Here is a 26,348-nt window from a genome sequence, read left to right on the forward strand (position 1 = left end):
AAGTTTCATTGCTCTCAGTCCATAGGAAGTGAGTCAGGGCAAATCTTTAATGAACGCTACTCGTATCCGTTGAAGTGATCCAGAGTTATTACGTCATAAATTGACACTTATGAAAACTGTAAAATTTTGCCCGGTCATGAAGTTGAAAACAGGCTTGGGTAGGTGAAGGGGTTATTAACCATTGGAGTAATGGCCTGACCTAAAGCTAGGCCCAGTGCTAATTTTACTTAAACTAACCTGTGCCAGAGTTAATAACCTCGTCAAGCTGGCTGACTTGAGACCACCAAAGGAGACAAGCATGGCATGATTGATTGGAAAACCCATACTTAAAAACAAAATGTTTCTGAAACAAGTTGTGCTCTGCATCACTGGGACAGTACAAGGAGTGCCAGGATTATTTCCCCAAACCACAGAGCTAAGCTTGTTACTGGTGAGCATTGCCTGTTTTCCCAAAAAGTGATTGCTAGGGCGCAGTCAGACAGCCGTAAAACACAGATAACCATCGCAATGCAATGCTTGGAATGGCCGGTGGCTCTCCTGACCTGAGTGTGACAGCTGCATAGAAATACATGCTGTCATGCTCGGGTGAGGAGAGCTGCCGGCCAGTCTGAGCATTGTGATGCGATTGTCATCCGTGTTATACGGCCGTCTGACTGTGCCCTTACCGTTATTCTGTAACTACCAAGTTATGTGCCTTTTAGTGCTAACAGTTGTCGTATGGCAGTAGGTTGGTTCCAGTGTGCCAGAACTACTTATGGCACTGTGAGTTAGGAGATGCAATACATTGATGTGCATATACTAAGGATTCATAAATATGCATTGTAAATTATACATTTTGATGCCATCTACTGGTCAATGTATGCGTTTGAAAGTTAGGTGTTTAATCTCACAACAGCCTTAGTTATAATACACTTACTGTGAGTTGATACAGGCCAGTTCAGTTCAGTCCAGATTAGTCCAGTCAAGGAATCTACACTGGGACATCATTCTCCATATTGTCACCTTCACAAAGGAGTGAAGCCTCATACAGTCAGGAGAGATAAGGCTGAACAAGTGCTCTCCTGTCTACTGGTTTTGCTATAAGCTTCCAGCTGGAAATCAGTACCACGTGTCTCCAACACCATGAACTTTACCTACCCCTTGCAATAGGGAACAGTATGGCCAAAACCGTGAGTAGTTTCACATTACTAGTGTGTCGCCATGGGGAGCCAACTCATGAAGGTCCCTCCATCAGTGTAACATTACCAGGACTGTGCACAATATTTTCATCAATAGCAATTGAAAGAAGTGTGCTCCAGCCATCCTGAGAGGCCCTACGCTTGCTTCTTTCATAAGGAGAAGACACCTCCCTTTCATATGCACAATATGCAGTATAACCTATAGTGTGAACTCCACTACTTTGCCTTTAAGTGAGAAAGACTGTACCCTGCTTTCTCCTTCTGTAAAGTACATTGTGCCACAACAAAAAACAACAAATAATGCTGCACCATATTGACAATTTATTTAGAGAACAATAGAAACAATTCCCAAATTAGTAAATAATACAATTTAAAGAAAAGGTCCCAAATATAAAAAAAAAAACTTGAGCAGCTATGTCAATCATGCGTAGAGGCCTTATAGTTCACACGATGCACCCTTAGTGGACATAAAATATTGAAAATCTGTAAAGAATGAAAAATAGAAAACATTAAAGCCACATAAAATATGGCAAATTCCTATACAGAATAACTTTAGAAAGACCACGTGAGGGGAATGCTATAGAGGACAACTAACATAACAACAATTAGGTATAGGTATGAACTTCATATTCAACATTCAGACCCAGTGGTTGGAGTGTGTCGAGACTTTGAATCCATTTAAGTTTGCGTGATTTCAGAAGTCGCTGTCTATCCCCCAACACAAAATCTCATCTGACTGATAGAATGTTCCAGAATGTCCCATCTTTGCAAAATCATCAGCTATTGGTAAATCGTTTTTTTTTTTAGCTGTAGTGGAACTTTTGTGATTCTTCCTCCTAAGTTTAACCTTTATAGTGGTCTTACCTATATAGATGAGACCACAGGATCAAGTGATCATATAGATCACATAGTCAGATAGACACATGTAATAATTAGTGATCCTAATGTGGCGCCCCTGCGGGTTCAGTTGCCACAGAAGTACTGCAGGCAGTGGAGGGATTGAGCCGCAGAAGGGGACCAGCCCCTAAACTAGCAGAGTTCTTCAAGTCTCAACTAGGTAACCGGAGGGTGCAGCATTTCAGGTGCTACAGCCAAAAGCCACATCTAACTCACCAAAAAGGTGGCCATAGAGGACCCAGGGGACAGAGAAGACGTCGCCCGACAAGGCCCGCGGTCACTGAATTGGGACACTAGGTGTGAGGTGCAGGGAGATGGACAGAAGGAACACACAGAAGGAGGTACCTGCGGGTTTGCTGAACCCCTCCCTGAGTAAGCACAGGACGAAGTGGGAAGTTATCCTGGCCCTGGTAACTTGGAGTCTAAAAATCGTGAGTAAAACCCTGAAGACTGCACCCCACTGTCTCTGCGAATTATTGCTGCACCATCATTCCCTGCACTACACTGCACAGCAACATCTACACTGTGTTCCAAATTATTATGCAAATAATATTTTCTCAGATTTTCCCAAATTACCTATATGAATTGCAGTAATTGTAATTTTCCAGTCAAATAACTATTAGAGTATAATTGAAAGGTTTTTGTAAAACTGCCTAAGATAACAGTATATTTTTTAAAAAATAAAAAACTCAAACTGCACTCAAAATGCATGTTCCAAATTATTATGCACAGCAGAGTTTTCAACCTTTTCATTTTAATAAAGAACAAAAAAATGGTCATTTTTGAAATTATAAGCATTAGCAGGTTATTACAAACCTAAATCAAACAGTTTTCAACTCAAAACTTTATTCTAGTTGATGTTACATTTGCACATAGGACCCCTTGTTCGAAAGGAGCTTCTGAACTCTCTCGTCCATTGAATTTGTCAGGTTTTGGATGGTTTCTGCTTTAATTGTTTTGCATGAGGACAGAATACCCTCCCAGAGCTGTTGCTTAGATGTGAACTGCCTCCCGCCATCATAGACACTCCTTTTGATGATGCTCCAGAGGTTCTCAATGGGGTTGAGGTCAGGGGAGCATGGGTGCCACACCATAAGTTTGTCCCCTTTTATGCCCATAGCAGCCAGAGATGCAGATGTGTTATGTGCAGCATGAGACGGGGCATTATCATGCATGAAATGATCTAATTTTTTCCCAATTAATATGGGCTTTGCCATATTTTTGTATGCCAGCCAGGTACAGCATCCAGCTTCTATGAACGCGCCATTTTCCGGGGTGGCTGCGGACTGCAATTTGCACCGGGAGGGGGGGGGCAGAAAGCTTGGGCCTCCCTGCGCTGCAGATTCCATCCCCCAGCTGCCTAGTTGTACCTGGCTGGACACACAAATAGGGAGAAGCCCCACGTATTTTTTTTTAAAATTATTTCATGAAATTCATGAAATAATAAAGAAAAAAAGGGCTTCCCTATATTGTTTTGTCCGGCCAGGTACAAATAGGCAGCTGGTGGTTGGGCGCAGCCCGTTCCTACCTGCTGTACCTGGCTGGACACAAATATAGTGCGAAGCCCCACGTCAATTTTTTTTATGCCATCCAGCCTGTCATCCCGCAGACACTGAGAAGTGCAGGCTTGCTTGCGCTCCTCAGTGTCTCTCTGTGACGGCATAAAGATGAACCGAGGTCATGTCCAATGAACTCGGCTCACCTCATGCACGTCACTGACAGCGTGGGAGAATTCTCCTGCACTCAGCGCTTCAGCGTGAGAATTTTCCCACACTGTCAGTGACGTGCATGAGGTGAGCCGAGTTCATTGGACATGCCGTCACAGAGAGACACTGAGGAGCGCAAACATGCCTGCGCTTCTCAGTGTCTGCGGGATGACAGGCTGGATGGCAGCGTTCTGCTGCGGTCCAGCCTGTCATCTCGATGTAGCAGAGCTGAAGCTGTCCTGGGAACGATGGAAAGGTAAGGATGAGGTTGCTTTATTATTTTTCTTTTATTGCAGGAGATCGTTGGCTTCAGCTGGAATGGGCGTGATGGTAAGTAGAGTTTAATTTAGAACAAGAAAGAATTGTGTGTTTATTTCAATTAAAGGACTTTATTCTGGGTGTTTGTGTTTTTTTTTTTAACTTTGACTATGGGGTTAGTAATGGGGGTGTCTTATAGACGCCTCTCCATTACTAACCTGGGCTTGATGTCAGCTGGCATTATAAGCTGACATCAACCCCAGCCCTATTACCCCACTGCCACCGCTACAGGGCAGTGGGAAGAGCGAGGCTAAGTGCCAGAATTGGCGCATCCTATGGATGCGCCATTTCTGGGGCGGCTGACGGCTGGTGTTTCTAGCCTGGGAGGGGGCCAATATTCATGGCACCCTTCCTGGGCTATTAATATCAGCCCCTAGCTGTCGGCCTAGCCTTTGCTAGCTATTAAATTAGGGGGGACCCCACGTCATTTTTTTGAGGGGGTCCCCCATTTTAATAGCTAGTAAAGGTTAGGTATTCAGCTGGGGGCTGATATTAGTAGTCTGGGAAGCTCCGTGGGTATTACCCACTTCCCAGGCTTCAAACATCTGCCCCAGCCGTCTGCTTAACCTCCGCTAGAGACTAAAATTAAGGGGAACCCCACGCCAATTTTTTTTTAAATAAATCCTTTATTTTAACACTAAATGACAAGTACAGTAATCAACACTGTCGCTGTACTTCATATATATGTGACTGACATGTTTCTATCTATCTAATCTATGTATGATTCTCTATTCCTTCTATTCTAAATTGTCGGGTACAGATGCTGAATTGCCGGCCGGCTTTTTTAAAGAGGCGGTGCATGAAAACACTATTATATTTTTAAATAAATCCTTTACACTAAATGACAAGTACAGTAAGCAACACTGTCACTGTACTTCATATATATGTGACTGACATGTTTCTATCTATCTAATCTATGTGTGAAGCTCTATTCTGTCTGTTATAAATTGTCAGGTACCGCAGCTGAATTGCCGGCCGGCTTTTTTAAAGAGACAGTGCATGAAAACACAATTATTTTTTTTAAATAAATCCTTTACACTAAATGACAAAGTACAGTAAGCAACACTGTCACTGTACTTCATATATATGTGACTGACATGTTTCTATCTATCTAATCTATGTGTGAAGCTCTATTCTTTCTGTTGTAAATTGTCGGGTACCGGTGTATGCCGCTCATGAATTGCCGGCTTTTCGCGTAATACATTCTACATTATTCTTAGTTGTTTTACTTCATGTAGAATTAACCTACAAGGAAAGAAAGGGTTTATTTTCATTCCGATATTTGTGTCCCATTGACTTGCATTGGTTTCCGGTATCGGAATCGGCGATATACGATACTTTTTGGGTATCGGTCCGATCCAATCCGATACGATATTTCCTGATATCGGAAGGTATCACTCAACACTATCCTTAACATATTTCACAGGAAAGCACTTTCACTTTCGTTTTTGAACGTTTTATTGTGAGCCTGTAAAAGTGGCTTAATACCTCTGACCACGTTGTTGACAGCAGTGACCTGGGGGTCAGAAATGCTTCCTGGGGCGATCCCCATGCTGTCCCCATGTCATTTGAGCACTGTCACTATCGTTTTGGGCACTTGTTAGGCTTCTAAAAGACTGCCGGGGGAGCCGCCGCAAAAATGCTCGAGTCTCCCATAGACTAACATTGGGATCGTTGCTCGGGTCGAGCACCCGAGTATCACGGCGAGCTCGGCCCGAGCTTCGAGCACCCGAGCATTTTAGTGCTCGCTCAACACTAGTCACGAACTTTATATAAAAACTATAATCCTCTTTCCCAAATTCCCATTTTATTGACCGCCCTGGGTCACGGACCGGGTAACCGCCACTGTGACATCTCCCCTAGCAACGACCGGCCCGGCTACCGAGTACCCCACGGCCCGGGGGGGCGCGTCACTAACCTAAGCCTATCACCTGTATAAGGGTGCACGAATGAATCACTATTCTTTCATAAGAAGTCTACTGACTGTGGCCAGTCTAATATCTGTGTAAATACTGAACGCTCCAGGACAACCATTTTTTAAAATAGACCAGTGCCTATACAATATATTTAATTTATCACTTATGATCTGTATGTACAGTATATACAAATGGATTATATGGTGTACTAACCTTCTACACGACTAAAACAGGCTAGCCCTTTTAGTGAAACTAAGTTAATTCACAAGTTGATTAAAAAATCTCAGGGGGTTGCCTCGATTTAGAAATAAAAGTATAAGGTGGGTGCCAGGAGGTCCCGCAAGCAAGGACCCATCAGAGCCAGCCAACTGGGTGGAGAGAATTGCTGTATCTCCAGCCCTGCTTGAAAGAATCTGAGCTCGTCCAGCTCGCTGCCAGCGTGCAGCATCTGAGTGAGAAAGGAAAGTAAGCATTTTGCCGCCTCCTGTCAAGCACCTCAAACTACCATCTGAGATGAGCATCTTGCCTCAGGACAGATTTAATCCTGATTATAGGTGTGCAGAGAAAATTTAAATCAAGTGACACACAAGTGATTTTTTTTTCCATTTATCTCCTCCTTCCTTCTCTATCTGGTTCCGACCTCCATGATGATTTCTCCCAAACACAACTAGTCCCTGGACAGTTTACTGTCCAGGCATCATTCTCTTTTCATTCTCTACATGAATTTCCCATTCTACAGCCCTCTATCGCACTGTCTTTCTGCATTTATAGTGCCACAAAAACAAGACACCCCCCAAAAAATGCTAAACAGAAAATTATAGTCCCATACAAAAACAGTGACTTCATAGTAATAGTGCCCCCACCTTCAGATACAACAATAATCCTACTTTACTACCCCCACATAGCAACAGTGCTCACTTATTGGCCCTACAGTGATAGTGTACTGACTCAAATTAAAATTGCCTCCACAAAATACTGCCCTCTACAGTAATGGTGATGTGGCGCCCCTAAGGGTTCATTTACCACAGGGGTACTGCACCTCAGATTGACTTGTGGAATCTCCTCTCCGAGGTAAGGATGGAGCACTTCTCAGGACCCCTTTTTACCACTCAACACTACACCACTCCTGTCCTGCAGGGGGGCCTATATGCACCAGGGTGCTGCCCCAGCCGGGATATAGGAGATGGGGGGAACCAAAGATAGGGGGAACCATGTAGTGGGTGAGGGTGGAGGACGCACCTTTAGGTTACACTTACTAATTCATATTTAACTAACGGCCATCTTAGGTTCAAGGTCTTTGATTGTGATCTTCATCGCTGAATGTGGCTTTCTGATAGAACCTGCAGCCTATTGAAGATACACGGTCCTCGTTCTCTGGCCTTGAGGCGAGGAGCGGGTCATAGTTAAGTACTGACTCTACCCGGTCAAGGTCCCTACCTAAGAAGACCTGGAGGGGAGTAGAGGAGACAAGCTCCACAGGCAAAAGGATCCCAGGGGGATACAGATGGAGCGGCATACGCCACCTGTACTCTTCATTCTGGCCAAGCCAGAGAGACTCCCGCTGCAAGAGGGGACCGGCCCCCGATATCTGACTTTGCTACTTCACGTCTTAGTCGGAGAAGCTCCGGAGGCTTAGTGGATCCCACGGGGTAACGGATTGAGCGGCATATGCCACCCGTACCCTTATTCTGTGTATAGCAAGAGGGAGACCCAGCCTATCACACGCACTACATTCGGACAGGAGAGGACCTAGTGGAAAAGTCTAGGAACACTCTGGTGTGGGGGTCCTGTTTCTTGCACCCGAACTACCCAGAGTGTTCTGAACCCCTTCCTGGTGGCTGCATCGCGCCGTGAGGAACAAGGAGAAGCCTTGCAGCTGACACCTAACAACGTGAGTAAAGTTTGGAAGACTGCATCCATTGCCTCCGGGTCCTTATTTCAGCGCGGCACCACACCCTCACCACACCACCCGCTACTACTCCCCTGATCCCTCTTCTCTGCTCTGAGGACCTGCTCCGCCTGTGGGGAGTAGTACCATCTTCTGCTGCCATGACATCCCGCCTCAGAGGACTGCCGCAGCGCTGGTGGCTAATCACCAGGCACCACAGGTGGCGTAGTCATTGAATCCACTCGATTACCACGGTGCGTCCTAGCCCTTATTTTTGATGAGACGACCCTGGGCACGGGCCGGGCCTAGGCCACGACTGCAAACCCCAACATCCAACCCGGTTCCGAGTACCCCCATCTCTCAGGGTGGGCTAGCGAGCGAGGAGGCATCACAAACTTGGCATAGTCGGCAGGATTGCGTGCCCGCAGCAACGGGAGAAGTTATTCCCATTGCTACCGGGTACTGTGTGCCTTTACCAAAAGACTGTCGTTTCACATTCCATGTGGCGCCTGCCCAAGAAGAACGGACGCCATTATGTGCAAAAACGACAATTACCAAAGTCCTCCCATCGTGGGCCCGGCTCCCCAATGGTGCCAAAAGAGCAGACCGCCCCCTCCAGCAGAGACTGTGATGTCCGTCAAAATGGAAGGGACGTCCCTGGGAGTGCCCGTCAGCCAGCTGCCCTGGAGCCGCCCTGAAAAGAGGAGGAGACGAGAGCAACAACGAGGTGTGGCCGCAACAATCTGAGACTCACTGCACCCTGCAGCAGTGATGGACGCCGCCGAGGAGAGTCGTTCCAAGCCCTCCAACGCTGGCCCACGAGCTGCTACCTTCCATGGCTTGGGAGGAATTTACCTAACCCCAGAGGAGGCAGAGTTCCTCCCTGGAGAGACACAGGACCTGACCTGGAGGGTTGAAGAGGCCCAGCAATAGGTGTCCGCAGCATGGCGAGAGGAGCTGTTGCAAAAGATCCGGTCCCGCCGCCAAGGTTCTGGAAGCCAAAGTATTGGAGCAGCAGCCCAGGAGGAGGAAACCCCGGATGCCTCGTGCAGCCAAGGAGCGGGTAAGAAAGAAATCCCCGTCCCAGACGCTTGACGCACAGAGGCCCTCCTGGATCTGATGCCGGCACCCCTGTACCCGGGCGCCGTTGTCTGGCAGCAGCTCTCATCTCTGGAGCTCGAGGCCCAAGTGACCGTCACTGCAGGAGGCCTGCTGTGCCTCCCTACTACCGGTCAGCAGTATTCTGCCCTTACTGGGGAGACCACCAGCCCCAACTCGGACTGGTCCGTACTGGTCGAGGACCAGCAGCAACCCCTGCTGACGCGTCTAACCGCGCACCCGGTCGCCTGCCCGGCAGCAGAAGAGATGGCCTGGGACAACCATGGGGGGGACCTGATGGGCATCCCCCAGGAGACCAAGGCTGAAGCGCGGAGGAGGGAGGAGACGTGCCGTGAGCAGCTCCTCCAATTCGATAAGGAGCGACGCCAGAAGGAGGTCCGCTGAGAGCGCCTGGAGGTGCGAACCAAGGCTGCAAAGTCGCGGGCCCGCCAGGCAGAGGCCGCCCGTCCAAGCCCCAGGGAGGAAGGCCTGATAGTCCGATTCCACCAGGAGGCCGGATGGGGCTTCTTTCGCAGCCCCCAGTTCCACTGAGACATCTTTGTGAGTCGGCGGGACATCGAGCCGCAACTGGAGCAAGGCCACCCTGACCAAAACCTCTACCCGGGTGACTTGGTGTCCTACACCCGCTACCACGGGGGAGCGTGGGTGGTACGCCCTGGACATCCACAGGGTGTTCAAAGTGGATGCCCCCACTCACCTGCCCACAGAGGACCGGTCAGGTTCAGTTGGCAAGAATGAGCCTTTTCCCAAGTGGGGATACCGTTTCTGAGCAGCCCCGGAGGTTGCACCTCCCTGTTGACTAGTTAACTGTTGTATGTTATTATGTTGTTTTTCCTCCTGGTTTAAAGAGACATTTGTCCCTGCGGACTTTAGCAGTAGACAGACTCCGTTTGTATATAGTTTTGCATCTCTTTAGGTGCTCCCTATTGGTTTTATGCAAAACCGCTCCTACTTCTACCTCAGACCTCAGAAGCAAAACCTGTCTGGAGTGGCTCTCTTGGAGGTCCAACTCAGGATCTCCATGCCCTGCAGCCACCCCTGGGCCCACGTTGAGGGTATGGGACAGGTCCCTCATGCTGCTGAACTGAGACTTTCTGCCGTAATTTATATAGAACTGTCTACTTGCATAATGTCTCTTGAATGTCTTTCATATATGCATAATGTCTTCTATACATGCATAATGTCACTTTAATGTTTTTCTATATTTATATTATAGATATTATGCAACGTTCAAGAATTTGAGCCTCCCATAAAGGGAAGATCGTTTTATTGTTACTGTTATACAAAAATTTGAAACGTCTGTACCACTTTTTACCCTATTGCAGCCCGCGGACGTGCTGTGTTTCACCAGGGGGGAATTTGGCGACCCTGAGGTTTCAGTCGCCACAGGGGTACTGCACCTCAGATTGAGGTGTGGTATCTCCTCTCCGAGGTAAGGATGGAGCACTTCTCAGGACCCCATTTTACCACTCAACACTACAGCACTCCTGTCCTGCAGGGGGGCCTATATGCACCAGGGTGCTGCCCCAGCCGGGATATAGGAGATGGGGGGAACCAAAGATAGGGGGAACCATGTAGTGGGTGAGGGTGGAGGACGCACCTTTAGGTTACGGTTACTAATTCATATTTAACTAACGGCCATCTTAGGTTCAAGGTCTTTGATTGTGATCTTCATTGCTGAATGTGGCTTTCTGATAGAACCTGCAGCCTATTGAATATACACGGTCCTCGTTCTCTGGCCTTGAGGCGAGGAGTGGGTCAAAGTTAACTACTGCCTCTACCCGGTCAAGGTCCCTACCTAAGAAGGCCTTGAGGGGAGTAGAGGAGACAAGCTCCACAGGCAAAAGGATCCCAGGGGGATACAGATGGAGCGGCATACGCCACCTGTACTCTTCATTCTGGCCAAGCCAGAGGGACTCCCGCTGCAAGAGGGGACCGGCCCCCCATATCTGACTTTGCTACTTCACGTCTTAGTCGGAGAAGCTCCGGAGGCTTAGTGGATCCCACCGGGTAACGGACTGAGCCGCATATGCCACCCGTACCCTAGTTCTGTGTATAGCCAGAGGGAGACCCAGCCTATCACACGCACTACATACGGACAGGAGAGGACCTAGTGGGAAAGTCTTGGAACACTCTGGTGCGGGGGTCCTGATTCTTGCACCCGAACTACCCAGAGTGTGTTGAACCCCTTCCTGGTGGCTGCAGCACGCCGTGAGGTACAAGGAGAAGCTATGCAGCTGACACCTAACAACGTGAGTAAAGTTTGGAAGACTGCATCCATTGCAGCACCACACCTCACCACACCACCCACTACTTCTCCCCTGATCCCTCTTCTCTGCCCTGAGGACCTGCTCCACCTGTGGGGAGTAGTACCATCTTCTGCTGCCACGACATCCCACCTCAGAGGACTGCCGCAGCGCTGGTGGCGAATCACCAGGCACCACAGGTGGCGTAGTCATTGAATTCACTCGATTACCACCGTCCGTCCTAGCCCTTATTTTTGATGTGACGACCCTGGGCACGGGCCGGGCCTAGGCCACGACTGCAACCCCAAACATCCGACCCGGTTCCGAGTACCACCATCTCTCAGGGTGGGCTAGTGAGAGAGGAGGCGTCACAGTGACACAGTTGGGTGCAAAACAGCAATGCCATTAGAACCTGAGAATGAGCCTATAGCTGAAAGTGGCATTTCCAATGCTACCCAGGAGAGATGAGCAAAAAGATTTTTCCTACACCGGTCCATCGTCCACTTCACTACTCCCTCTAGCATCAGACTATGATGAATATTCCAGCTTTAGTTTTATTAACAGATTTTACCAGATCATACAGTATTTGACCCTACCTAGACTTATATGACTTGGGAGTTTACAAAAGCATAGTATTCGGACTGTTTGGCCAAAAGCTCTCTATGGGTGCCATATTCCACCACTCTTCCATTCTTTATCACTGCGATAATGTCAGCATTTTCGATCGTGCTTAACTGGTGAGAAATCATTATACATGTTCTTCCATGCCTGGCATTATCCAGAGCTTTCTGCACAATCTGTAAAACATAAAAAGAAATTATGTGCTGAGTCATTGGTTTACAATTGTAATAAAAAAGTATGATGTGATTCATAAAGAATTGATTCTAGGATGAACATGAGCAGAGGGTATGCAAAACTGTCAAGATGCATATATTCAAATGTTTAACTATTAGGCAGAATTTCCACCATGTTTGAAACAAACAGCACACGGAGGCGGAAGGTATTCCAACCATAAACTGTCTTATCACATCACCCATTCCCACTACATCCATTTATACCACGGACCCAATAATTGACTTATAAGTTTTATCCAACATAAATAAGGGTATATGAAAGGTGGGATAGGCAATAATAACTTTGTGTGTATGTGATATGAGTAGTGATGAGCGAGCACTAAAATGCTCGGGTGCTCGTTGCTTGGGTCGAGCAAATCGTAATGCTCGTGCGCGACCCAAGCAATGAGCCCAATGTAAGTCAATGGGAAACTCAAACATTTTTTTGGTGGTCTCCCCCTGGAGGTCTGGAGGGGGCCTAAAACTTGGCCAAATTGATAGGAATAGCGCTAAAATGATATGGGAACAGTATGGGGAAGACCCCTGGAAGCATCTCTGACTCCCAGGTCACTGCTATGAACAATGTTGTCAGCGTATTACGCCACTTTCACAGACTCACAATAAAACATACAAGAACGAAGCCAAAATGGATTTTGCTGGAAAAAGTGTTAAGGAACATTCTTTCCAGGGTAATGACTTGTATATTAGGCAAAATAAATAACCAAAATAAAAAATGATCCTCCACACCTTGGGCTATGTTCACACATAGCTTTTTTGATACGTCTTTGCACTTTTGCATTGCTTTCAAGGGTAAAAAATACATTTACCAGTAACTGTAATTTTAACATTTTACTACCTTATCTGTCCATGTGGTGTGAAAGACATGATCAGACACATCCTGTTTATTTATGAAAGAGGGACTTTGAAAGTCACAAAGCCTATTTTTACAGGGCCAATCAATATGCAGGGATTGCCTCCCACTCACTGTAATGCCGTAGTCAATGGTTGTGGCATTACAGTGATTGGCTGGCCGCACAGCGTCCTCAGGTCTATATAAGACATGGTGCCTCCATGCTCGTTACAGTCACTCCAGAATCAGACAGTGTAGGGAGAGGTGCTGCTGCGTCAGGTAGAAATTTGCTTGTGTATTAGGTAGTGTAGGGAGAAAAACCATACATTACACATATCCATCTCAACAAACAGTCCTTTTGAGGACTAACTAATCCATCAGCAGATATATCAGGCAGGCAGTGTATATAGGCAAGCAGGCAGGGTATATAGCAGACTGCAGTGCATATAGCACAAGAGGCTCCATTCCAATTCTGCCTTCTGCTGTTGATAGACATTTCTATACAAAGGCCCAGGTCTCAGGGGCCAGGAATACTTTTTTTTTGGATCTTAATCCTCATTATTTGCTTAGAAAGCAATCCAGAGAACACCGTTTTTCTGCACCATTTGCTTGTTGGCACTGCAGAATACAACCATACAACCAGGTCCTTTCCATATTACAGCACTAGAAATCCAGCTATTTAAAACTGTGTTTTCTCCGTCAAACGGATCACATATATATTGTCAGAAAATACTGCCATTTCTGGCCTCCATTAAAAACTCAGTCATTTGTAGTGAGCATGGAAGATACTGTCCTTCATTTAAAATGGGCAAGGCGCGTGGCAAGGGACAAGGAACTGAACTTGATGGTGATGGTGCATGCTGAGGCCGAGGATTAGGCTGTGGGCAAGCTGAAATTGTGCCACAACAAACACCCACATCTTCTCGCCTGAACTTCCTGTCCCAATTCTTAGGGGACCGCAGCACACCACTATTGAACCCAGAGCAAAAGGTTGTTGGTTGGATAGCGGATAATGCTTCCAGTCACTTAGCCACCACCACCACCCTATCTTAAACACGGTCAAGTCTCAGTAGCCGTGAGTCTGGACTGCATATTCCTCACCCTGATCCTCCTTCTTCCCACCATGCCGAGTGCCCAGAGACAACTGATCCCACACTTGGACACTCCGAAGAGCTGTTCACTTTTCCATTTATAGATTCTGGCCTCTCGCCCGGTCCACTTGAAGCAGGGCAAGAGGAGATCGCGTGTAGCGATGGCCAAATATTTGAGCAGCCACGCTCACATGAAGGCGACGGTGGGAAAGTGTCACAAGAGGTGGACAATGATGAGACACAATTGCCAGAAAGTCAGGAGGAGGACCAGGGTGTGGAAGTGGAAGACGAGGTGGTGGATAATATAGTAACTGACCCAACCTGGCAGGAGGACATGCAGAGCGAGGACAGCAGCACACAGGGGGAAGGAGGGAGAGCACCCCAACAGGCAGGAGGAAGCAGTGTGGTGGTCGCAGACAGAAGGCAGGCAACCGTTCCCCATAACACCAACACGAAGGAAGTTGCTAGTACAACTGCTAGGTCTTCCCGAGTCTGGTTGTTTTTTAATGACTCTGCCGATAACCCGAAAAAAGCCATTTGCACCACCTGCCAGGCCAGCATCAACAGGGATGGCAAAACGACCAGCCTGACCACCACCAGCATGATCAGGCACATGGCAGCAAAGCACCCGACTTTGTGGGCCGAACCCCAGGGTCCAGGAGCAGTGTCTGCAGGTGGCACCATTGCTTCTTCCGCTGTTGTGCATGCAAGCCAATCCCCTGTCCATGGTGCAATCGAAGATGCCTCCTGTCCTGAACCTGTTGTTGTGCACTCTCAAGTAGCAGCATCAGGAAGCACGTCCATATCCTTGTCCAAGCGCAGCGTTCAGTTGTCCATACCCCAGTCCTTGGAACGCAAGCGCAAATATGCAGCCAACGCCCCACAGGCCACACTTCTAAATTCTCACATTTCACGACTGCTTGCGCTCGAAATGTTGCCTTTTAGGCTCGTGGAGACGGAAGCATTTCGCAACCTGATGGTGGCGGCCGTCCCTTGGTACTCAGTCCCCAGCCGCCACTATTTCTCCCGCTGTGCCATCCCCGCATTACACAAGCAAGTGTCCCAAAACATTAGCCTTGCTCTCAACAACACAGTTACCAGGAAAGTACACACAACCACGGACAGGTGGACATGTGTTTGTGGGCAGGGACGGTACATCTCACTGACGGCACACTGGGTTAACATAGTGGAAGCTGGGACCCAGTCGGACCTTGGGACAGAACACGTCCTCCCAATGCCAAGGATTGCGGGCCCTAGGTCAATCAGGGTTGCCCCCGCAGTCAGCTCCTGCATCTCATCCTCCTTAGCCTCCTCCTCCTCTTCAGCCTCCATCTCTGAAATGACCACATCAGTCACAAGCTAGAAGCTCAGCAACACTGCCTCGTCCAAGCGGCAATAGGCTGTGCTGAAGCTAATATGCTTAGGTGACAAACAGCACAATGCTGAAGAGTTGTGGACAGCCCTGAAAGAGCAAGCAGATCTGTTGCTTACACCGCTAAATCTACAGCCAGGCATAGTCATGTGTGACAATGGCCGGAACCTGGTGGCGGCTCTGAGGCGAGCTCACACACGTACCATGCCTGACCCATGAGCTTAACCTCGTGGTTGAGCGGTTTCTCAAATCCTACCCGGAGCTGCCGGATCTGCTTGTTAAAGTACGCCGCCTGTGTTCCCATTTTAGAAAGTCAGTTACAGCTTCCGCCGCCCTTGCCATGTTTCAGCAGCGTTTGCAGCTTCCGGCTCACAGAATAGTGTGTGATGTCCCCACACGTTGGAACTCTACACTGCAGATGTTTGGAAGGATTTGTGAGCAGAAGACGGCAGTTGTTGAGTACCAGCATCAACAAGGCCATCGGTATTCAGCTCAGACTCCACACATAAGACCACTGGAGTGGACATGAATGTCAGACATATGTACCATCCTCCAAAACTTTGAGGACTCCACCAAGATGGTGAGCGTCAATAACGCCATAATTAGCATCACCATCCCGCTTCTCTGTCTTCTGAAATGCTCTCTGCTCACAATCAAAGAGGATGCATTGCAGGTGGAGCCAAGCGTCATCTCATCCCAACGTGGATTGGGTGACAATGAGGAAGAGGAGGAGGAGGAGGAGGAACAAGAGCTAGTTTCATGCACTATAGACGGTACTACCTGCACAGCTGTCATACAATCTGTTCAGCGTGGATGGCCGAAGGACAGAGAGAAGGAGGAGGAGAGCATGGTCAGTTATCCTCTTGGTGAGGACACGGAAGTCTTGTCTGTTAGTAGTCTGGCACGCATGGCCGAGTTTATGTTTATGCTGCCTTTCCCATTACCCTCGCGTTCTCAAAATTTTGAGTGACAGTCATTACTGGTTGGTGACACTTATAGACCTACGCTACAAGGAAAGCTTTAGCTCTTATTCCTGAGGCGGACAGGTCTACAAAAATGGGGCTGTACCAGAAGGCCCTTGTTGCAGAACTATTAAAAAAATTCCCATCTGAAAACGCTGGTGGCAGAGGGCACACTTCGTTGGACAACCAAGGAGTACAGGCGAGAGAGACACAACTTCAATCCAGCACAGGCAGGGGAACACTGTCAAAGTTCTGGGAGAGTTTTCTCGGACCCTCCCATCGCACAGGCCCTGAGGCGCGGGGTACTCTCACAAGGAGTGCAAAGTTTGGGAAGATGCTGAGGGAGTACCTTGCCGACCGTACCAACGTCCTCCGTGATTCCACTGTGCCTTAAAATTATTGGGTATCCAAGCTCGATATGTGGAATGAACTGGCTCTCTATGCCTTGGAGGTCCTGGCCTACCCTGCCACCAGCGGTTTATCAGAGCGGATTTTTAGTGCCGCTGGTAGAATTATAACTGATAAGTGCATCCGCCTGTCAACTGAAAATGCTGACAGGCTGATTCTTATAAAAATGAACAAGGGTTGGATTAGGCCAGACTTCTCAACACCACGGAATGATAGCAGCGTAACATAAACTCAAATCCAGTGTCTTTTCTTGGGAGGTGTATTCCCATGCACCTTTTCACACCAACACATTGGTATACGCTTCCTGATTTTGGCTATTTGCTCTTGTCCTCCTCCTTCTCCTCATCCTCCACCACCATATCACCAGGGTGACCGTGGTCCGTGATGCAACACCCACATAATTTTTTTAAAGGGTGTTGATGATGACTGTAAAAAAAAAAAATTATACAGTATGTTCATGTATACCCCCCAGGGGTAAATGTTTGTCAGCCCATACACTTAGCGCATGGGTATTACAAGTATAGGAGGCCCGCTCCTTTCTAATGGGAACATTTTTTTTAGAGGCCCTCCTCCATGTCTCTTCCAAGGGGCATTGAAGTGCCTCCAAATTTTTGGAAGCCCTTGCATTCACTGCATAGGCCAATACTATGGGAGACTCTCTCCTTCCTAATGGGAATTTGTCGTTACTGTGGCCCCGCTCTAAGTGTCTTTAATTTCTTAGTGGGGCTTTTCCTAAAATTGGTCAGCTGTTGGACTCACTGCATACCCTATAACTGTGAAGCAGACCCTCTCATTCTAATGGGAACATGTCGTACTAGTTACTGTGGCCCTGCTCTGTGTGTCTTTAAATTCTTAGTGGGGTTTTTCTAAAATTGGTCAGCCATTGGACTCACTGCATACCTTTTAACTGTATAACAGACCCTCTCCTTTCTAATGGGAACATGTCGTACCTTGTTACTGTGGCCCTGGTCTATGTGTCATTAAATTATTAGTGGGTGTTTTCCCAAATTTTGGCAGCCCTTGCAGTCACAGCATGGGCATTACCACTATAGGAGACCCGCTCCTTTATAATGGGAACATTTTTTTTTACTGAGACTCTCCTCTATGTCTCTTCAAAGGTGTATTGGGTTGCGTCAAAATTTTTGGCAGCCCTTGCAGTCACTGGATACGCAATAACAGTATAGGAGACCCACTTGTTAATAATGGGAACAACAAAGCATAGCCGGCTGATGGCTCTCTAACAATAACGAGGGCCGACTGCTGGCCTTTTAAGAATAGTAGGGGCCATCTGATGGCCCTAAAAAAAAAGGCTTTATGACTTTCAGAGTACCTCCATAATAAATAAAACAGGATGTGTCTGATGATGTGTCACACACCACATTGCCAGATAAGGTTGCAAAATGTTAAAATTACATTTCCCTGTGAATGCATTTGTCTTAAAAAATAACGTGAAAAAACCAAAACAATAGGATCTTTCTTTAGTATAAAAAACAGCGTCACCAATTTAACCTCCATGTAATCACATTGTTCAGCTCCTGCACCTCCTCCTCCATCTCCGAAATGACCACATCAGTCACAAGCTGACAGCACTGCAGCACTGCCTTGACCAAGCAGCAACAGGATGTGCTGAATGCTTAATTGACTAACCGCCCAGTGCTGCAGAGATGTTGAAAGCTGTAAAACAGCAGCCTGATCTGTGGCTCTCACCGCTGAACATACAGCCAGGCATGGTCGTGTGTGACAATGGGCAGAACCTGGTGACGGAGAAATGACAGCCAGAGTAGATACAGTTTCCCTCTATGCCAGTCCTTTCACCAAGCTAAATACAACTCTCAGCAAAATAAGCTGTGGACTGGCTCCATACTGTCCCTGGCCACATTCACCTGTTCACGTGTTTGTGGATAGGCTGTCCTTCCCAGTAAGTGCACTGTGGAGGACATGGATAATGTTGTGGGATCCATGCTTGTGGAAGGCGGAGACGATATCGGGAAAAATAGTGGCGGCTGGAGACCGAGTATGGACACCCGGTCACCGCCGCCATAAGACTGTGGACAGCTTTCACCTCCTCGAGCCTAAAAGGCCACATTTCAAGTGCAAGTAGCTGCCCAGAAATCTGGCAGTTTAGTGTTGCGGCATTCCAAGTAAAAGAAAACTAAGCAGATGGTGGCCTCTATCATCATCATGGCCTCACCTCAGCACTATAAACTCTCCTGAAGGAGAAGTCAGGGCCCACCAGAGGAGTCTCCGGTTCTCTGGTGGGCCCGTCCAACCCTGCCGATAAGCAGCCCTGGCTAAGAAAAGTGTAAGGGAAGGTTCCCGGACACTCTATGGCTGCTTTTTTAATGTGGATCGGACATGGTTATACATGTTTTTTTTTAAACCGCATTGCAGATCAGGCCATTGTCCAACTCTGTATTCATGAAATTAAATGCATAAAGAAAGATGTTTGTTTGTCAAAGCACCACCAAGTGCCAGTTGATGTTGGACGGGCTGCCATTGCTTCTGCAACAAGCTGCATTAGAGGACTTCCTGTGAGAAATGACACCAAGGGTAGATACGGTTTTCCTCTATACCAGTCCTTTCACCCAGCTAAATACAACTCTCAGCGAAAAAAAGCTGTGGACTGGCTCCATACCGTCCCTGGCCACATTCACCTGTCCACCTGTATGTGGTTAGGCGGTCCTTCCCAGTAAGTGCACTGGGGAGGGCACGGGTAATATTGTGGGACCCGTGATTGTGGAAGGCGGAGACGACACCGGGAGAAACAGTGGCGGCTGGGGACCGAGTATGGACACCCGGCCCCTGCCGGCATGAGGTTATGAAAAGCTTCCGCCTCCACAAGCCTAAAAGGCAACATTTCAAGTGCAAGCAGCTGTCAAAGATTTGACAGTATAGTATTGCAGCCTGTGGGTGGGTGGGTGGCTGGCTTCATACTTGCGCTTGCATTCCAAGGAATGGGGTAGGGACAACTAAATGCTGCACTGTGACAAGGACATAGACGGTGATTGTTGCAAGTTTGAAATGAGAGGTGCATGGCGGGAGGCATCTTCGCATGCGCCAAGGATCAATTGAGATGGGCACACTTTTAGGCAGTAACCTGGGAGTCAGAAATGCTTCCAGAGCTCTTCCCCATGCTGTTCCCATGCCTTTTGAGCACTGAATGCATGTGTCTGATGATGTGTCACACACAACATGGCTAGATAAGGTTGTAAAATGTTAAAATGACAATTCCCAGTGAATGCATTTGTCTTTGTTGAAAGCAATGCAAAGGCGTAAAAACACATCAAAAACGCTACGTGTGAACATAGTCCAAGGTGTGGAGGAGTATTTTTGGTTTTGGTTATTTATTTTGCCTTATATACAAGTTATTACCCTGCAAAGGATGTTCCTTAATATATTTCCCAGGAAAATCCATTTTGTTTTTGCTTTTGTATGTTTTATTGTGAATCCGTAAAAGTAGCGTAATACTCTGACAACGTTGTTAACAGCAGTGACCTGGGAGTCAGAAATGCTTTCAGGGGTCTTCCCCATGCTGTTCCCATGTCATTTGAGCACTGTTCCCAACGATTTTGGCAATTTTTAGGTCCTCTGCAGACCGCCGGGGGGAGCCGCCTGAAAAATGCTTGGGTTTCCCATAGACTTACATTGGGCTCGTTGCTCGGGTCGAGCACTAGAGTATTCCAATTTGCTTGACCCGAGCAACGAGTACCCGAGCATTTTAGTGCTCGCTCATCAATAATACCAATCTAAACTTTCATCCTAACAGATAGTACAGTATCGTGTCCTCTGCCCACTTTATGGCCAAGCATTCCTTTTCTATGACAGCATAATTATTCTCAGATGAGTATAGCTTCCTACTCGGGAGTACAGGGTGCTCCTCCTCGTGTATCTCCTGGGAAGGGACTGCTCCTAAACCGACATCTGAGGTGTCTGTTTGGAGTATACATTTTTTCTTGAAGTCGGGAGCAACCAGAACTGGTTGCTTACACACAGCCCCTTTCATTTCTTGAAAGGCCATCTCTGCCTCTTCAGTCCATTTGGCCATTACTGATTTCGTCCCCTAAAGGAGGTTAGTCAGGGGTGCGGCCATAATGGCGAAGTTTGGAATGAACCTCCTGTAGTATCCCACGATTCCCAGAAAGGCTCTAACTTGCATCTTCAACAGCAGTCTCGGCCAGGTTTGGATGGCATCCACTTTACTTATTTGGGTTTTGATCTCGCCTGTATCCACTACATATCCCAGGTATTTGGCTTCTTCTTTCCCCATTTTTTGGGATTTATTGAAGGCGGGGTGCCTTCCTTAGAGCATAAAACTCCACCTGGACCTTTTCTAGATGACTTCCCCAGTCTGGACTGTAGATTGCAATATCGTCCAGATATGCCACGGCATATTTCTTATGGGGTGCAAGGATTTTGTCCATTGCCCTCTGATAGGTGGCCAGGGCCCCCTGCAGTCCAAACGGCATCCAGACATATTGCAAGCATCTGTCCTGCATAGAAAACGCAGTTTCTCTTAGCTCCCTGTGACATGGGCATCTGCCAATATCCCTCCGTTAAATCCAAGGTGGTTATGTACCTTGCTGGTCCAAGTCTCTCGATCAGCTCATCGACAAGTGGCATTGGATATGTTTCGAATTTGGAGACCACATTCAACTTCCGATAGTCATTGCAGAATCTCCATTCGCCATCGAGTTTTGGGAACAGAACAGTCAGGCTCGACCAACCGCTCTTGCATTCCTCAATGACCCCGAGTTTCAACATTTGACTCACTTCTTTAGAGATAAACTCTCATCGGGCCTCAGGAATTCGATAGGGCTTCAAGTTCAACCATACATGTGGCTCCATCAGAACCTCATGTTCTATGACGTTTGTGCACCCTGGCAATTCCAAGAACAGATCCCTGTTCTTCTTCAGCAATTCCCGACACTGCTGTTTTTGGACCTTCGTCAGTGTTTCCACTTGTGTGACTCCTCCAACCTTACCTTCTGGTTGGACCAGCAAGCACAGAGCTTCAACAGGCTCTCTATCTTACCACGACTTAATGAGATTAACGTGGTATATCTGGTATGGTTTACGTCTTCCAGGTTGATGAATCTTCTAATTCACTTCAACAATCTTTTCCACCACCTCATACAGCCACTTGGCCAAGAGTTTACTTTCCATAGTGGAAATCAGCACGAGGACTCGGTCTCCCGGATTGAACTGCCTTACTCTGGCTGACTGGTTGTAGACCCTGAGCTTCTTGTGCTTGGAGGCGGTTTCCTTTGCTATATTTAGGAGACCCCGCAGATGTCGGCCATACAGGAGTTCAAATGGTGAGAACCCAGTAGAGACCTGTGGAACCTCTCTGATAGAGAACAGCAGATATAGCAGGAGACAGTCCCAGTCTCTGCTGTCCTTTCCTATGGCCTTCTTCAGCATACTCTTCAGAGTTTTTGTTGAACCTTTCCAAGAGGCCATCTGTCTGAGGATGGTATAGTGATGTTCTCCATTGGGAGATTTGCAGGGCCTTACACAATTGCCTCATCACCTTACTCATAAAGGGTGTTCCCTGGTCAGTTAGGATCTCCTTTGGTAACCCTGTCCGGGAAAAAACGTAGACCAACTCACGAGCTATACTCTTTGCGGAGGAGATTCTCGGGGGGATCGCTTTAGGATAACGGGTGGCATAGTCCAAGATGACCAATATATAATGATGCCCCCAAGCAGATTTAACCAGGGAACCGACCAACTTCATTGCAATACTCTCAAACGGCACTTCAATGATGGGCAATGGTACAAGGGGACTTTGAAAGTGAGAGGTGGGGGCGGTTAATTTGCACGTAGGACAGGACCTGCAATACTTTAATATTTCCCGGTGACATTCGGGCCAATAGAACCTCTGCACAATCCGTTCCTGCGTTTTTCCACTCCCAGATGGCCACCCAAGACATGTGAATGGGTCATGACCAACAACTGTTCCACAAGCTCCTCCCTCACTTTCGTAACCCGGTACAACACCTCCCCACTCAAAATAAAATAGGGAAACCTTGTGTCAGCGCCCTACTCTTGTGCAATACCATTTATGACAGGGACACTGTTAAAAGCTATCCTCAGAGTTAGGTCCCTATGTTGGGTGGTCCCAAAATTTTCACTGGTCACCCCTAACTCAGGAATGTCAGTTTCAGGGGATACTACCTCCTCATCCCTCACAAGAACACAGAAGGGAAACCAGTCTGACTCGGGGTGTGGTGATACCTCTTCAGGGTTAACTGGTTACTAGTGATGAGTGAGCACTAAAATGCTCAGGTACTCGTTGCTCGGGTCGAGCAAATTGGAATACTCGGGTATTCGACCCGAGAAACGAGCCCAATGTAAATCTATGGGAAACTCGAGCATTTTTCAGGCGGCTCCCCTGGCGGTCTGCAGAGGGCCTAAAAATTGCCCTAATCGATGGGAACAGTGCTCAAATGACATGGGGCAGGCATGGGGAAGAACCCTGGAAGCATTTCTGACTCCCAGGTCACTTCTGTCAACAACGTTGTCAGAGGTATTACGCCACTTTTACGGACACACAATAAAACATACCAAAACGAAACCAAAGTGGAGTTTCCTGGGAAATATGTTAAGGAACATCCTTTCCATGACATGTACAATGTATATAAAGCAAAATAAATAACCAAAAACAAAAATACTTCTCCACAACTTGGGCTATGCTCACACGTAGAGTTTTTGATGCGTTTTTGCACTTTGCATTGATTTCAACCAAGACAAATGCATTCACTAGGAAATTAAAATTTAACATTTTACAACCTTATCAGGCCATGTGGTGTGTGATATATCATCAGACACATGCATACAGTGCTGAAAACTCATGGGAACAGCATGGGGAAGAACTGTGGAAGCATCTCTGACTCCCAGGTCACTGCCTAAGAGTGTGCCCATCATAAGTGATCCTTGACGCATGCGAAGATGCCTCCTGTCATGAACCTGTCATTGCAGACTTGCAACAATCACCGTCCACGTCCTTGTCCCACTGCAGCGTTCAGTTGTCCCTACCCCATTCCTTGGAATGCAAGCGCAAGTATGCAGGCAGCCAGCCACCCACCCATCCACAGGCTGCAATACTATACTGCCAAATTTTTGACAGCTGCTTGCACTTGAAATGTGACCTTTTAGGCTCATGGAGGTGGAAGCTTTTCATAACCTCATGCCAGTGGCAGCTGGGTGTCCATACTCAGTCGCCAGCCACTACAATATTTCCCGGTATCGCCTCCGCCTTCCACAAGCACGGGTCCCACAACATTACCCATGCCCTCCCCAGTGCACTTACTGGGAAGGACCGCCTAACCACAAACACGTGGACAGGTGAATGTGGCCAGGGACGGTGCAGAGCCAGTCCACAACTTTTTTGCTGACAGTTGTATTTAGCTCGGTGAAAGAACTGGCATTGAGGGAAACCCTATCTACCCTGCATGTCATTTCTCACAGGAAGTCCTGTAATGCAGCTTGTTGCAGAAGCAATGGCAGCCTGTCCAACATCAACTCGCCCTTGTCGGTGGTGCTTTGACACACACACATCTTTCTTTGTGCATTTAATTTCTTGAATACAGAGTTGGACAATGGCCTGATCTGTAATGCGATTTGAGAAATAACATGTGTAAGCATGGCCGATCCACATTAAAAAAGCAGCCATATAGTGTCCGGGTAACTTCCCCCACACTTTTCTTAGCCAGGGCTGCTTTTCGGCAGGGTTGGACGGGCCCACCAGAGAACCGGAGACTCCTCCGGCGGTCCGTGGCTTCTTCTTCAGGAGGGTTCATAGTGCCGAGGTGAGGCCATGATGATGATAGAGGCCACCATCTGCTTAGTTTTCTGTTACTTGGAATGCAAGTGCAAGTATGTAGGCAGCCACCCACCCACAGGAAGCAACACTAAACTGCCAGATTTCTGGGCAGCGTTTTGCCCTTGAAATATGGCCTTTTAAGCTTGTGGAGGCGGAAGCTTTTCACAACCTCATGCCAGCGGGGCCCCGGTGTCCATACTCGGTTCCCAGCCGCCACTATATTTCCCGGGATCGCCTCCGCCTTCTACAAGCTCGGGTCCCACAACATTACCCGTGCCCTCCTCAGTGCACTTACTGGGAAGGACCGCCTAACCACAAACACATGGACAGGTGAATGTGGCCAGGGACAGTACACGGAGCCAGTCCACAACTTTTTTTGCTGACAGTTGTATTTAGCTCAGAGAAAGGACTGGCATACAAGGAAATCCTATCTACCCTGCGTGTCATTTCTCACAGGAAGTCCTGTAAAGCCGCTTTCACTTGAAATGTGGCCTTTTAGGCTTGTGGAGGCGGAAGCTTTTCACAACCACATGCCTCATGCCTCGTGTCCATACTAGGTCCCCAGCCGTCACTATTTCTTCCGGTGTTGTCTTCTACAAGTGCGGGTCCCTGAACAGTACTGCTGGTACTTTTCTGTGGGAATTTGCTTGCCTGCTACCAGCCTGGAATATTTCCAGCAAACTATGGTACGACACCATGGTATTAGCACTGCCCCCAGTACTAGTAGTGAAGCCATCCCCAATTTCATTTCTCAGGAATTTTATTTGGTAGACTGAGTGGCTGCCCAAATATATTTTCTCACAAAGGAGCTGACAATAGAGTGGCAGTAGGTGAAAGTTTCTCCAGCCTGTTAGATATTAGGGTGTGAACGGCAGCACATTGGATCAGTGGTTAGCACTGAAGACTTGCAGCGCTGGCATCTTGGGGTCAAATCCCAACAAGGACAACATCTGCAAGGACTTTGTATGTTCTCCCCATGTTTGCGTGTGTTTCCTCCTCAGTAAAAAAGCAGCCATAGAGTGTCCGGGAACCTTTCCACACACTTTTCTTAGCCACGACTGCTTCTTGGCAGGGTTGGACGGTCCCACCAGAGAATCCTCTGGTGTGCCTTGGCTTCTACCTCAGGAGAGTTCATGATAGCGCTAAGTTTGCAGCTGCTATGGGGCTCTTGAGCAGGGGAGAAAGGTTCGCCCTCAGAATCAAATCCTCTGGTGGGCACAATGTTTTTCAATCTAAAAAAGCTTCTCAGTGGGAGTTGTATTTCACCACAGCCATATTCTTTAGCTCGGTGAAAGGATGGGCATAGAGGGAAACCGTATCTTCTCCGGCTGTCATTTCCCCGTCACCAGGTTCCGCCCATTGTCACACATGACCATGCCTGGCTGTATGTTCAGTGGTGAGAGCCACAGATCAGGCTGCTGCATTACAGCTTTCAACAACTCTGCAGCGCTGGGCGGTTTGTCAATTAAGCATTAAGCATGTTATCTTCAGCACAGCCTTTTGCCGCTTGGCCAAGACAGTGCTGCAGTGCTGTCAGCTTGTGACTGATGTGGTCATTTCAGAGATGGAGGAGGAGGTGCATGAGCTGAACAATGTGATTACATTGTTGTTAAATTGGTGACGCTGTTTTTTATACTAAAGAAAGATTCTATTGTTTTGGGGTTTTTTACGTTTTTATTTAAGACAAATGCATTCACCGGGAAATGTCATTTTAACATTTTACAACCTTATCTGGCAAT

The 26,348-nt window shown here is 47.7% G+C and overlaps 1 protein-coding gene across 3 annotated transcripts in view; it reads right to left on the reverse strand.

The window, feature by feature from the left end:
* Positions 1-1,539: 1,539 nt before the first annotated feature.
* LOC141265130 (ATP-dependent translocase ABCB1-like) overlaps positions 1,540-26,348 on the reverse strand; it is a 1,603,396-nt gene continuing 1,578,587 nt past the window's right edge. For all 3 annotated transcript variants that reach the window (XM_073677832.1, XM_073677833.1, XM_073677831.1), the window contains 2 exons: positions 11,865-12,065; positions 1,540-1,661 (listed from right to left, as the gene is read on the reverse strand). In XM_073677832.1, the coding sequence (XP_073533933.1) occupies positions 11,871-12,065 (195 nt within the window). In that variant the 3' untranslated portion in view covers positions 1,540-1,661; positions 11,865-11,870. The remainder of the gene's footprint in view (positions 1,662-11,864; positions 12,066-26,348) is intronic.

The sequence above is a fragment of the Phyllobates terribilis genome, unplaced genomic scaffold, assembly GCF_046119375.1.
Source record: "Phyllobates terribilis strain yellow unplaced genomic scaffold, ASM4611937v1 Scaffold_4__5_contigs__length_816908805, whole genome shotgun sequence".
In the NCBI taxonomy this organism is placed as follows: Eukaryota; Metazoa; Chordata; class Amphibia; order Anura; family Dendrobatidae; genus Phyllobates; species Phyllobates terribilis.